General features: G+C 38.1%; 1 protein-coding gene across 5 annotated transcripts in view; it reads right to left on the bottom strand.

The window, feature by feature from the left end:
* LOC139137471 (uncharacterized) overlaps window positions 1-12,698 on the bottom strand; it is a 144,654-nt gene that overhangs the window by 106,621 nt on the left and 25,335 nt on the right. For 4 of the 5 annotated variants that reach the window (XR_011553393.1, XM_070705592.1, XM_070705593.1 and 1 more), the window contains exon 7: window positions 6,001-6,127. The exons of the other annotated variant lie outside the window; for it this stretch is intronic. Coding sequence is in view for 3 of the 4 variants with exons in the window: in XM_070705592.1 (XP_070561693.1) it covers window positions 6,001-6,127 (127 nt within the window). In the remaining variant the exon portion in view is untranslated. The remainder of the gene's footprint in view (window positions 1-6,000; window positions 6,128-12,698) is intronic. 5 annotated transcript variants of the gene reach the window in all.

Below are 12,698 nucleotides of genomic sequence, written 5' to 3'. Positions count from 1 at the left end.
GATTGCTGTAAATTGTTGAATCGCTACCCAAATGATCCACATATTAGAGGGAGATGTTTCACTCTAAAAAAAGAATACAAAAAATTGTTAAAATATAAACGGTCAACTTTCAGAGAGAGTCAATTAAGGAAATTAGAAAGGGTTTATTCCGAAGACCGTAATGATTACTGGAAATTGTGGAAGGATATTTCAGGGAGTCGTGTGTGTAAGAAAGTTGATTCATCTATCTCTCCTGCTGAATGGTTTTATCACTTTAAGCAGTTAGGTGATTTTTCTTGTGAAGAAACTGATAATGTTTCTAAACGTATCATATCTGAATTAACAAAAATGGAAGCTGCCAATGAATATGATGTGAATTTTATTCTTAATTCCACATTAAGAGAATCAGAAATATTTAAGGCTTTGCGTAAATTAAAATCAGGGAAATCCCCAGGTGTCGATGGTATTTTGAATGAAATGCTAAAATATGGTGGTTCTTCCATACTTACTCCATTGTGTTCATTATTCAATGTCATCCTCAGATCAGGAACATTCCTAATGCTTGGAAAAAAGCATATTTGGTCCCTGTGTTCAAATCAGGTGATACATGTGATCCATCAAATTACAGAGGGATTTCTATAAATAGTTGCCTTGCAAAACTGTTTACCTCTGTGTTGAATAATAGGCTTATAAACTTCTTAATAGCAATGGTATTCTTTCACCATTTCAGTCTGGTTTCAGAGCAAAGAGGAGAACTGCAGATAATCTTCTTGTTTTGCGTTCTGCTATCGATCAACATGTCTATGCGAAATTTTCTCAGTCAAGCTGTAGTCCCAGTCGTAGGTACCTTTATTGTTGTTTTGTAGATTTTCAGAAAGCATTTGACAGGGTTTGGCGTACAGGTTTACTTTGGAAATTACAGAAATATGGCATTAATGGTAATTTTTATAGCTTAATTAAGTCCATGTACGACAACATTAAGTATTGTGTGAAAAGTAACAACTGCTTTACTGAAGAATTTGACTCCAATTTAGGAGTTAAGCAAGGGTGTAACTTAAGTCCAACTTTGTTTAATATTTTTATAAATGATCTTCCCAGTACATATGGTTCCAGTCAGGACTGTCCTATCAAACTTGGTAAACTCCTTATCAATTGTCTAATGTATGCTGATGATCTTTTATTGATTTCAGAATCTGAAACAGGCTTACAAAGCTGCTTAGATAAACTTCATAGTTTTTGTCGTGAATGGAAATTGTCTATTAATATAAAGAAGACGAAAGTTATTGTGTTTAACAAAAGTAATCATCTTGTAAAAGGAGTTACACTCACTTACAATGGAGTGACTCTTGACTTAGTGAAAGAGTACTGTTACCTTGGTTTTGTCATTACCCCAAATGGTAAATTCAAAGGTAATTTTCATAATCTTAAATTGAAGGCAATGAAAGCTCTTTTCAGCCTTCGTAAGGGCCTTCAGAATGGTTCACTTTCTGTAAAAGTTGCATTATCACTCTTTGATAGTTTAATTGTTCCTATTATGACATATGGCTGTGAAATATGGGGACATGAAATTAATGACAAATGTAACTTTCTCAATGATGTAGTATATCTTTTTATAGATTTATCCTAGGAGTCTCTAAACATGCACCGTCTGATGGTGTTGTTGGAGAGCTGGGTAGATATCCAATTCACTTTATGGTGATAAAGCACATGCTCAAATACTGGCATAGATTAGTTTTATCAGATGACATCTTACTGAGATTTGCTTATACATCCAGGTTGAATTCAGATTGGTCTAATATATATTCAAAGCATTTTGAACTCTTACAGTGGGAGTGATATATGGTCTTGTGTTTGCAATATCAATTCCACAGTTAATAATGTATATGATAGTTTATGTGAAACTTATGATCAAACATGGTTGAGAAACATTCATAATGATACAAGGAAGTATGGAATGCAGAGGAATAAGCTCCGAACTTACAGACTATTTAAGACAAAATTTGAATTTGAAAGTTACTTGCTAGATATAAGATCTTTTACCTATAGGAGGTGGCTGACAAAACTAAGAATTTCGGATCACAACCTACAAATAGAACTGGGTAGAAGGTCAATTCCAAAAGTTCCTGCAAATGAAAGATTCTGCAAGCATTGTAAGTCTTTAGTTGAGGATGAATTTCACTTTGTAATAGAATGTCCAATATACAGAGCTTATCGAGATAGTCTATTTTCATCCACTAGTTTGTATAATCCTGGCTTTCTTGATTTGAATGATAGAGAAAAGTTCATGTATATCTTTACTCACGAAAACAAACTACCTCTTGCCAAATTTATTTCTTGTACGTTAGTTCCTCCCCCAGCAGCAGCTTCATCCAGTGTTTGCTGAGTTTGTTTTTTAATTTTTGCCTTACCGCACTCCTTGAGTGTGTTGTTGAGCAATAAAGTATAAAGTATAAAGTATTAATAAATCTCATAATGTTAAACATACAGTATTCTTGACTATTGGCCATGGATGCTATTTTTGAACTAAGAGTCGGACAGAGGTAGTCGGGTGGTCAGATCTGTTTGGTGGTGAAATCTCCGTTATACATCGGATATTTACCCACAATTTGACAAAGTATCGTCCAGTATCAGAGTTAAAGTCCTAAGTCGCCCCGATATTTATCGGATAAATATCCGTGATTTCGTCCCTAAGACCCGGCGTGCCAACACCACACAGTGCAAGTAAATCTAGGATCGTCTGGTATCGATATTAGCCTAGGAGTCCCGGCGCAATTGATATTTATTGGGTAAATATAATATCGGCGATTTCTCAGACCCGGCGTGCCGAGACACAGTAGGCAAGAAGTCATTCCAGTATCTTGTAATATCAATATTACCAGGTATAGTCCCGAAATTGCCTATATTTATTGGTTATATATCGGAGATTTGGCAGACCCGGGATATCAAGATAAGAGACGCTTTGTGTAGTTTAGTCTTCGGATTTTAGAGTCCCGAAATCGCCAATATTAATATTTATCTGGTTAAAACCGGCAACAGTAGGCTGACTCAGCATGTCAAGATACAAACCGCATTGTGTGGTATCGTCTTGTATCATTATCAGAGTCCCAAAATCCCTTATAAAACATTCATCCTGAAAGAATTAGAACATAATGTTGTATCTTTTACAGATATTAAAACTCGCCCGACTTTCTTTAGCCAAAGACTGTCTTTGAAAAAGCAGTTCTGTGGGAAGACGGTAAAAGCTGACTCAGTTTGTTCTTCCTTGAGTGATTTTTGCACTCAACTGAACAACAGTTAATTATTTTTATGCTACTGAGCATTAAAGAGTCGCAATGTGCAGAACTGCACTCCTACAGTCATAGACTCCAATGCTTTGGTAGGCTGTCACACACGTTCGTGTATCGCCGATGATGTCATGCACGCTCCTCCCATGAGCCCTTTCGCGCCCATGGGATTCAGAGCTCATCTCCATAAATGTCGTCTACTTCAACGTCTCTTTTCGTCGCTCCGTAGTCGTCGGCATGTGCAATTATGTTGCAAATTTGAGCTGCATTTTATTCAAGGGTGATTTTGGAAGGGATAAACGCTCAAAGTCGCTGGACTTAGGTTTCCCTTAAAGGGCCAGATCTGACGAATAATCTACTAGGAGTAATACTATGATTTTGATAGAAACCAATTGCTTTAATGGCAGATATAGAGGCTATGTTTCACCAAGTAAAAGTTGAAGAAGACACTGGCTTTGTATGCTTTTATTGGTGGCCAGATGGAGACATAGAAAGCCCTCCAAGGGTTTATAAATGATGGTTCACCTGTTCGGTGCAGTATCATCCAAAAGGTGCGTGAACACAGCACTACAAAAGATGGCCGACGACAAGAGCCACCTATTCGACAATGAAATTGTCAACACAATAAAGAGACTTCTACGTAGATGACTGCCTCAAATCAGTGGAAAACGCTAAGAAAGCAATCAAGTTGACACAAGATCTAACTGCTGCTTGCAAAAAGGGCGGTTTCCGTCAAATGAAGTGGGTGAGCAACAGTCGTGAAGTATTAGAGGCTATACCAAAAGAAGAAAACACTAAAGAAACCAAAGATCTGAAGCTGGAATGTAACTGCCTACCAGTAGAGTGTACCCTACATTCTTCATGATTGTTGAGTCAGACGCATTAGGATTCCGGATCAACATTGAAAACTGGCCGGCAACAAGAAGTGGTATATTATCAATTATCAGCTCAATATATTATCCCATTGGACTTGCAGCTCCTTTCACCCTACCTGCAAGAATACTACTTCAAGACTTGTGTCATAGAGGTATCGGCTGTGATGCAAAGATCAAAGTAGATGACCGGAAGAAATGGCAAAGGGGGCTGTCAGATCTTCCAAAACCAGAAATATAAGCTCTTTTTGGTATTTATATACATACAGTACCAAATATGAGCTAAAACGTGACAGCTCAGAGGTGCAACAAACCAGCAGACTTCGACGAAGTCAAGGTATGTAAGATACATCACTTTTCTGACGCCAGTGAATATGGATATGGTGTCGTACCGTATATTAGACTCATAAACGAAGACTGAAGTATTCACTTTGCCTTCCTTATGGGGAAATAAAGGGTTGCATCACTGAAGAACATAACCATCCCTAGCCTGGAACTAACAGAAGCTACCATTGCCATGGGAATGAACAGAATGTTGGAGGGAGAACTCAATATTAAGAATGACAAGGTATAGTTCTGGACATACAGTACATCAGTGATCAAATACTGCGCCAATGAAAGCTCCCGATTTCACACCTTCTTAGCAAACTGAATCAATATTATACATGAAGCTTCGGCTAGTCAACAGTGGAAGTAAGTTGACACAAAATCCAACCAAGCCGACGACGCATCTAGAGGACTGGGTGTAGAGAAGTTCCTGCAAAAACAAAAGATGGCTGCAAGGACCCGATTTCCTGTGAAAACGAGAAAGCGATTGGCCTACAGAACAAGACATTTTCCTCATTGACAAATTGCAACGGGTTCAAAATGCATCTGATAGACTTGTCTATAAAGCCAAAAATCACACACAATACAACCACTTTTGAAATCACTGCACTGGTTGCCCCTTGCTAGTCGTACACAGTACAATCTTTCTACAGTTTGTTTCGACTTGGTTTTATGGACTGGACCTCAATATCTCTCTGACCTTTTTCAAATGTATACTCCCTCAAGACACCTATGTTATTCATCTGACACGCGTCATTTTAGAATACCAAGTGTTGCCACAAAATCCTTTGGTGAAAGGTCTTTTTTCCAACTCAGGACTGAAAACTTGGAACAGTCTTCCTGTCAACCAACGCCATATGGATTCACATATGTCATCTGCCATGCCCTCAAGACACATTTTTAAGGAAATAGTGTATTTGTCCTACGTCTAGAGCTGCCTTTTGAGATTAGGTGCATTATGAATATTATTATTATTATTATTATTATTATTATTATTATTATTATTATTATTATTTACAATATAGTGACTGAGCATTTCTTGAACTCTGAAAATTGTTGGTAGCTCGTCAATTTTCCAGGACTTTTCGTGACTTTGTTCCATTCCAAGGACTTTCTAAAGACTTTTATGAGGCTTTGAAATTTAAGGACTTTCAAGGACCTTCCAGGAGCGAACAGAGCCGAGGATTCAATGGTGCATGTCTACGCCCCTGTACTATGCACTGCCCTCACATGACCTCTATACGTACAGCATAATTTCCTTGCCACCATAAAAAGTCAGCTAGCTGTCTACGATAACTTAGGATACATCAACATTCCATACGTAGTAACACCATTAGCCGTAGGTGCATGTGGTCATGGCATGCAATTGAGTTCTTGGTGCTCTCCACGATCAACGATTGTCCGTCGAGCAAACTTCACAAAATGGCTTTTTAATATGATTTTTGGGAGTAGAACAAATAACATTTTTCTACTCACAGCTTACAGGGTAACACACTGAAAATACAGGAAATCACCACACTTCTAAATATTATACTTACACTCTGAATTGTTCATGTCAATATTAAGATAAATACTGCTCCATGGATGATCACGTGGCGTTTCCTTCAGTTGTGATGCCCAATCGTCATTAACTTTGAAGTCGAAGAACCAGGGCCAATGTTGAATCTTTAACAGTAAACAAATAAAATGATATCATACTGTTACATGACAAAAAGAAAACGAACAAAAGGTGAACTCAGCAGTTTCCGAGTAAAACGAAATTTATTACGAAAATAAAACTAATTGCTATGTCAAGGGATAGAATACAAACTGTAAAAGCGTACAGGCTACTTATCTCAGCTGGGACGGCAAAGCTCCAGTCTCAGAGTTGTAACAGTCAGTCGGATGAATGAACAGTCCTTTGGCTTGCAGGCTTGAATTTGCACAAAGTCCACAGTATAAATCCAGCGTAGCATGCAGTGAAGGTCTTGAAAAGTCTTGAAGTTAATACTGCTGGAGTTTCCAAAGACTTGAAGTAACACGCAAGAGACACATCCCAAAAGTCTTACTGCAAGCTGTGCATGTCCCTATTTATACCCATGTGCTTACATAAGAGCATATAAGAACAATCTAGAACTTTTATTGACATGCTAATTACTGTTCTAATATTATCTCTCTTACACAACTAATTAAATTTCCAGAACATTCCAAACATGACTAACTGAATTAAAGGTTGTGAGGTCGTTAAGGGCAGTGACCTTGAGAATGTTCTAGACTAATTAAACCCAGGTCATGATGAGTGTGGGGGAAAATGACCTACATAACACACCCCCTCTTCAAAAAGGAAAATTTTTCAATGGAAAATCTTTCTTTTACAAATGTGATATTAAAAGTATGAACAACAATAAACTCTAAATACGAGAGAGACCGTCTGCGATTAAGTGGCTGCCCTTGAATTTAATTGTCGCTGCCCTTGATATGTCTAATATCAAGATTAAAATCCTGTAACATTAAACTCTATCTTAACAATCTCTGATTTTGCCTTTTAATTTCTGCAGAAAAACAAGAGGGTTGTGATCAAACCACTATTGCCTGATTTGAAGAAGCAGCATAAACTTCAAAATGCTGTAAAGCTAATATTAAAGATAAACACTCTTTTTCAACTGTAGAGTAGTTTCTTTGGGATTTTTTAAATTTGCATTAAAAATAGCAAACAGGAAGATCTATCCCATGACTATCCTCTTGCAATAAAACAGCACCAGCAGCCGTATCACTGGCATCTACAGCTAATTTGAATGGCATACTGAAATCTGGTGCAGACAAGACTGGAGCACTTTGAGTATGGCTTTAAGTGTATCAAATGCCTGTTGGCATTGCTCTGACCAAACAAACTTTACTTTCTTTTTAAGTAAGTTAGTCAAAGGCTCAGTAATTGTAGAGAAATTTAGACAGAATTTTCTGTAGTAACCAGCCTTACCGAGAAAGCGCATCAGTTGTCTCTTGCAATTTGGTGTAGGAAAATTTAACCCTGTCCAAGGTAAGTCTCCCTCGCCCAACCAAACTCAGATTTGGCAAGGTTGACAGTCAACATTGCTTTGCTCAGTCTCTCGAAGAACTTCCGCACGAGCTTGATGTGTTCCTCCCGGGTGTCACTGTACAGGACGACGTCGTCGACGTAAGCTCCACATCTGTCTAGCCCGGATATGACGTCGTTGATCATCCGTTTGAACGTTGCTGGAGAGTTCTTCATTCATGGCATCACCTTGTACTGACAAAATCTGTCTGGTGTAATAAAGGTGGATATTTCAGGAGCACGATCCGTCAGAGGGACTTGCCAAAATCCCTTCAGTAGGTCAAATTTCATCACATACTTGGCTTTTCCCACTCGGTCGATGCAATCATTAATCCTCGGGATTGGGAAAGTGTCTGTCTTTGTTAAAGTGTTCACTTTCCTATAGTCCGTGCACATACGATAACTGTGATCTGATTTTGGCACAAGTATGCACTGCGAACTCCAGTTACTTTTACTGGGTTCAATAAAGTCATTATCCAGCAGGTATTTGACTTCTTCCTGGAGATATTTCGCTTTCGTTGGATTCAGTTTGTATGGATGTTGTTTTACAGGCTTACTGTCCCCAACATCAACATTGTGATAGATGATGTTTGTCCTTGTTGGAACATCTTGAAACAGGTGTTTATATTCGTGGAGCAGTTCTTTTACCTGTTGTTGTTGTGACGGCTGGAGGTGTGCCAACTTTGTAGACTCCAGATTCTCTATGATTTCTGAGTTCTGAAGTTTGACCGAGCCCAGCTTTGAATTTAGATTATTTTCACTCAAGTCAGTTTCAGTATCGTTATCTTCATAGGAGTTTGAACTGACTGCACTGACAGGCTGTGTTATAGTAGGATTATCCCTATCCAAATATGGCTTAAGCATATTTATGTGACATACCTGTTTTTGTTTTTGCCTGTCAGGTGTTTTTATGATGTAATTTAAATTGCTTAATTTCTTATCAATTAGGTATGGCCCAAAATAACGAGCATGGAGTGGTTTGCCAGGAACCGGAAGTAGAACAAGAACTTTTTGATCTGTTTCAAAAATCCGTTTTGAGGTGTTTTTATCGTATTTGATTTTCATTGACTGCTGAGATGACTCAAGGTTTTCTCTGGCTAATTCACATGCCTTAGAGAGTTTTGTACGAAAATCTGACACATATTGTAACATATTCAGACAATCATCGTTATCTGATGGGAATTTCTCTTTGAAGAGCTTAAGTGGGCCACGGACTGTATGTCCAAATACAAGCTCAAATGGGCTAAAGCCAAGTGACTCTTGGATTGACTCTCTAACAGCAAAGAGCAGAAAATGAATTCCTTCATCCGACTGCTTCTCTGTGTCAAAACAGTAGGTCCTAATCATATTTTCAAGGTTTGATGAAATCGTTCAAGAGCATCCTGACTTTCTGGATGAAAGGCGGATGACCTATACTGTTTAATGCCTATCTGATCCATTACTTGTTGAAAAATTCCAGACATAAAGTTGGAGCTTTGATCGGACTGGACACATTTAGGAAGGCCGAATAAAGTGAAAAATTTGACTAAAGCTTTCACTATAGTCTTTGCCTTTATATTTCTCAGTGGTATGGCTTCTGGGAACTGTCACTGCGGGACGAACGTATGCCTGAATGTTTCGTATTCCGCGAAGCATATATTCCACCTCAGAGCGCTTTCGGCCGGTTGCTAGTGACGACAGCGAACATTGTATCAATTTATTTTCAATAGAATATCGATCGAAATCTGCTGGCGTACGGGCTCATGTGTCGAGGTCAAATCATTCATATGTCCACATAACCCGTATATATTGACTTAGATAGCATAAAATCAACGTATCCGTTGGTTTTTTGTACTTAGATTGAATCGTCGACACTTTTTTACAGTTTTGGCGATGCGTTCACATTTTGGCGCTCTTTGCAAGTTTGGCGCCATTGTGAGCTGAATATGACCTGCGAGTGAGCACGACAACAATGTATCAATTTCCGATAAAAGGACATCGACGATAACGTTCACTGCACGATTACAGTGGAGAGTCTGCGCCCGTTCGCCTGTTGTTCTGGTTTTTTTTCAAATTTACTGGAATTTCATCGTTGATTTTCGCCAAATATTTGGTATAAATTATAAAATACAACAACATGACATGCATTTGGTCTGTACATTTTACGAGACGCATACTGATAAAAATGCGTCAATTTAAGGCCCGTGTTCTGCATATGTACACGCCGTCAGCTCGCCAAATCAGTGACGGCAACAGTATATTTCAGTGATCGGAATAAATAAAATTCAAATAAAACAATTTTCGTGAAGAAATTCAAAAATCTAAAACGATAGGAATTTTGTATATTAATCAAAGGATCACCATGTCAATTTTCATCATTATTCGTTCAAAATTAAGGAATTTGAACCGACGAGAAGTGTGCAATCTGTTCGGTATATTACATGCCATTGTTTTCTACGGGAAATCAAGCTTATTCGCCGCGTCGTAAAATGAAAAACATATCTGAAAAAACCCATTGGTTTAACTTTTTCATTTTGCTGTAATTTCCTTCGATATTTGAAATAGCACATCTCATGAAGGTTAACTAAAACTCTATTGTTTTACTTTTTTGAGTTTCCCTCTTATTTTTATGAAATGACGAGTTAACGATCGTTTGGCTGTTGACTGTGTTTTCACCTATTTTTGCATATGAATAATCACATATGTATTTTCATAATTCCTTCATGAAATTATTGCCAAAATATCATAATGGAAAGGTCAACATATGAGGAAATTGAATCTGCAACTCTTCCATCTATATTAAGCTGTGCAGCGTGGAAATTTGGCGAAATTTAATACATAGCGTCAAAGGCGGATTTGACTCACTGTACGCGTACACGACGTATGTGCGGCGAAAAAGTGACACGCTAATATGAAACAAAATGGGGGGCCTTTGGCCCCGCGGTGTGTGTAGATGTACACATAATTGTCGACATGTACTCATTTCCTGATCTTGTTTTTGGTAGGGGCCCAACACAGTCTATAAGTATCCTAGTAAATGGTTCTTGAAATGCAGGAAGTGGCTGTAAAGGGGCCTTTGGAATGGTCTGATTCGGCTTTCCTACCATCTGACATGTGTTACAAGTTTTACAAAAATGTGCTACATCCTGCCTGAGATTAGACCAATAAAAGTGACTTAGAATTTTATGATAAGTTTTTCTGACACCTAAATGACCAGCCCAGGGGGTTTCATGGGCCAGGTGCAATATTTCAGCACGATAGGACTTTGGAACCACAATTTGATGTTTTATAGCCCAATCGTCATCAACCAATACATCTGGAGGTCTCCATTTACGCATGAGAATACCAGACTTTGTATAATATGAAACAGAACTTTCTTAAGATTTACCTTCATCATCTACTCTGTCAAACTAACACAAAATATCTGGGTCTTTGTGTTGTTCTGAAATGAGATTTGATCAAGAAAATGTCTGACCTTGGTCAGTAGAAGTTTTACTGGAAGTTTCAAATCCACGAGGGATAACAGAATGATCCGTGTCAAACACCTGACTAAGAAAGGTGTCATTTAAGTCAACGTCTGTGACGTCATTTTTGAGAATATTTTGATTCTCTGAAGTTTTCTTTGACATGGCTCGAGTAATAGCACGTGAAGGAAATAATCAGGTATCTCTTGTTCAATTGGCTCTGGATCCTGATCTAAACTAGTAATGACCTTGACCCCAGCAAGGCTGTTTCCAAGAAGAGGCTGAATCCCTTCAAAAGGCAAAAAAGGCCTAATACCTCAAGTCACAGGTCCAGAAACAAAGTCCGAAGACAAATAGACATTATGGAGAGGAACAGGAATGTAGTCGTTACAATCTACCCCCTTAATAAGAACTTTAGAACCTGAAAATGACTTTTCAGAAAACGGCAGGGTGTCTGCCTACAAAAGAGACTGGGAAGCCCCGGTATCTCTTAAAATTTTGACAGGGGTAGCGGAAGAAAAATCACTAGAAAGTGATATAAAACCACATCATGAATAAATAGTTCAAAAATACCCATAATGCTATATTGAGAAGAATCGACCTTGACCTCATTAATTGGGGATAAGAGGGGTTTAACCTCAGAAAATGTGTTGCACACATTATTAGACTCTAATTGAGATGATGAAGAAATAAAGCTGGTTGTCTTAGATCCACTTTGACCTTCACGTTTTCTTTTCAATTTGAAACAATCTGACACTAAATGGCCATCTTTCTCACAATAATTACAAGAAAGTGTACCAAACTTTTTGTCAGAAGGAGATTGAGACTTGGGATCTGATGATGTGGGAGTGTTACTTGAACTCTGTGAACTGTTGTCATTTGATTTCCTTCTCTCCCGTGAGCAATTCTTGGGTGAAAAGGAAGAGTTAAATTTCCCTGCATTGTTTCTGTATGAAAAGGACTGGGATGGTTTGCTGAGAAAGGAATATTTGTGGGTCAATGAAAAATCATCGGCCAAACGTGCAGCAACCTCCAATGTATCCACCTTTTGTTCATTGATAAACGTCTTAATGTCACTCCGAATGCACCTTTTAAATCTAAATCAAAACAAGTTGGCGTAATTTTCCATAATTCTGACTGACCTTTTCAGAAGAACACCAACGATCAAACAGTTGTTCTTTTGTCCGAGCAAATTCAACATAAGTTTGATCCTTCGCCTTCTCACAATCCCTAAATTTCTGACGGTAAGCTTCAGGCACCAACTCTTAGCCCTTGAGAATTATTTTCTTCACACAATCATAATTTGAAGCCTGCTCTATTGACAACTGAATGTAAATTTCTCTGGCTTTACCCACCAAAGCACTCCTTAGGCCAATTCAGACTCTGAGCAATTTTCTCAAAATGAAGGAAATATTTATCAACATCCTTTTCTCGGAAAGAGGGAACTAATCTGAAATGCTTAGTGATGTCAAAACCGTCTGAAGGGAGGAATTTTGCTGACTGTCCAAGCTCTAAACGTCTCATTTCTAACTGTAATCAATGTTCTTCTAATTCTCTTTCCTTTTCTTTCATTTCTAATCTTTCCTGCCAATCTTTCTCTCTCTGTCTTTCTTCCATTTGTAATTCCATTTTCTTAAGTTCCAAATTTGCCTGTAGTTCTAGTTTTCTTCGTTCAAAGGTGGACTCGGGCTCATAATCTTTCAAGGTGGATTCCTCAAATTGGCCTGAATCAACTAAATGT

Source organism: Ptychodera flava, chromosome 7 (assembly GCF_041260155.1).
Source record: "Ptychodera flava strain L36383 chromosome 7, AS_Pfla_20210202, whole genome shotgun sequence".
In the NCBI taxonomy this organism is placed as follows: Eukaryota; Metazoa; Hemichordata; class Enteropneusta; family Ptychoderidae; genus Ptychodera; species Ptychodera flava.
Note: the sequence above shows the minus strand (reverse complement) of the source record. Positions and strands in the feature narration are given on the sequence as shown.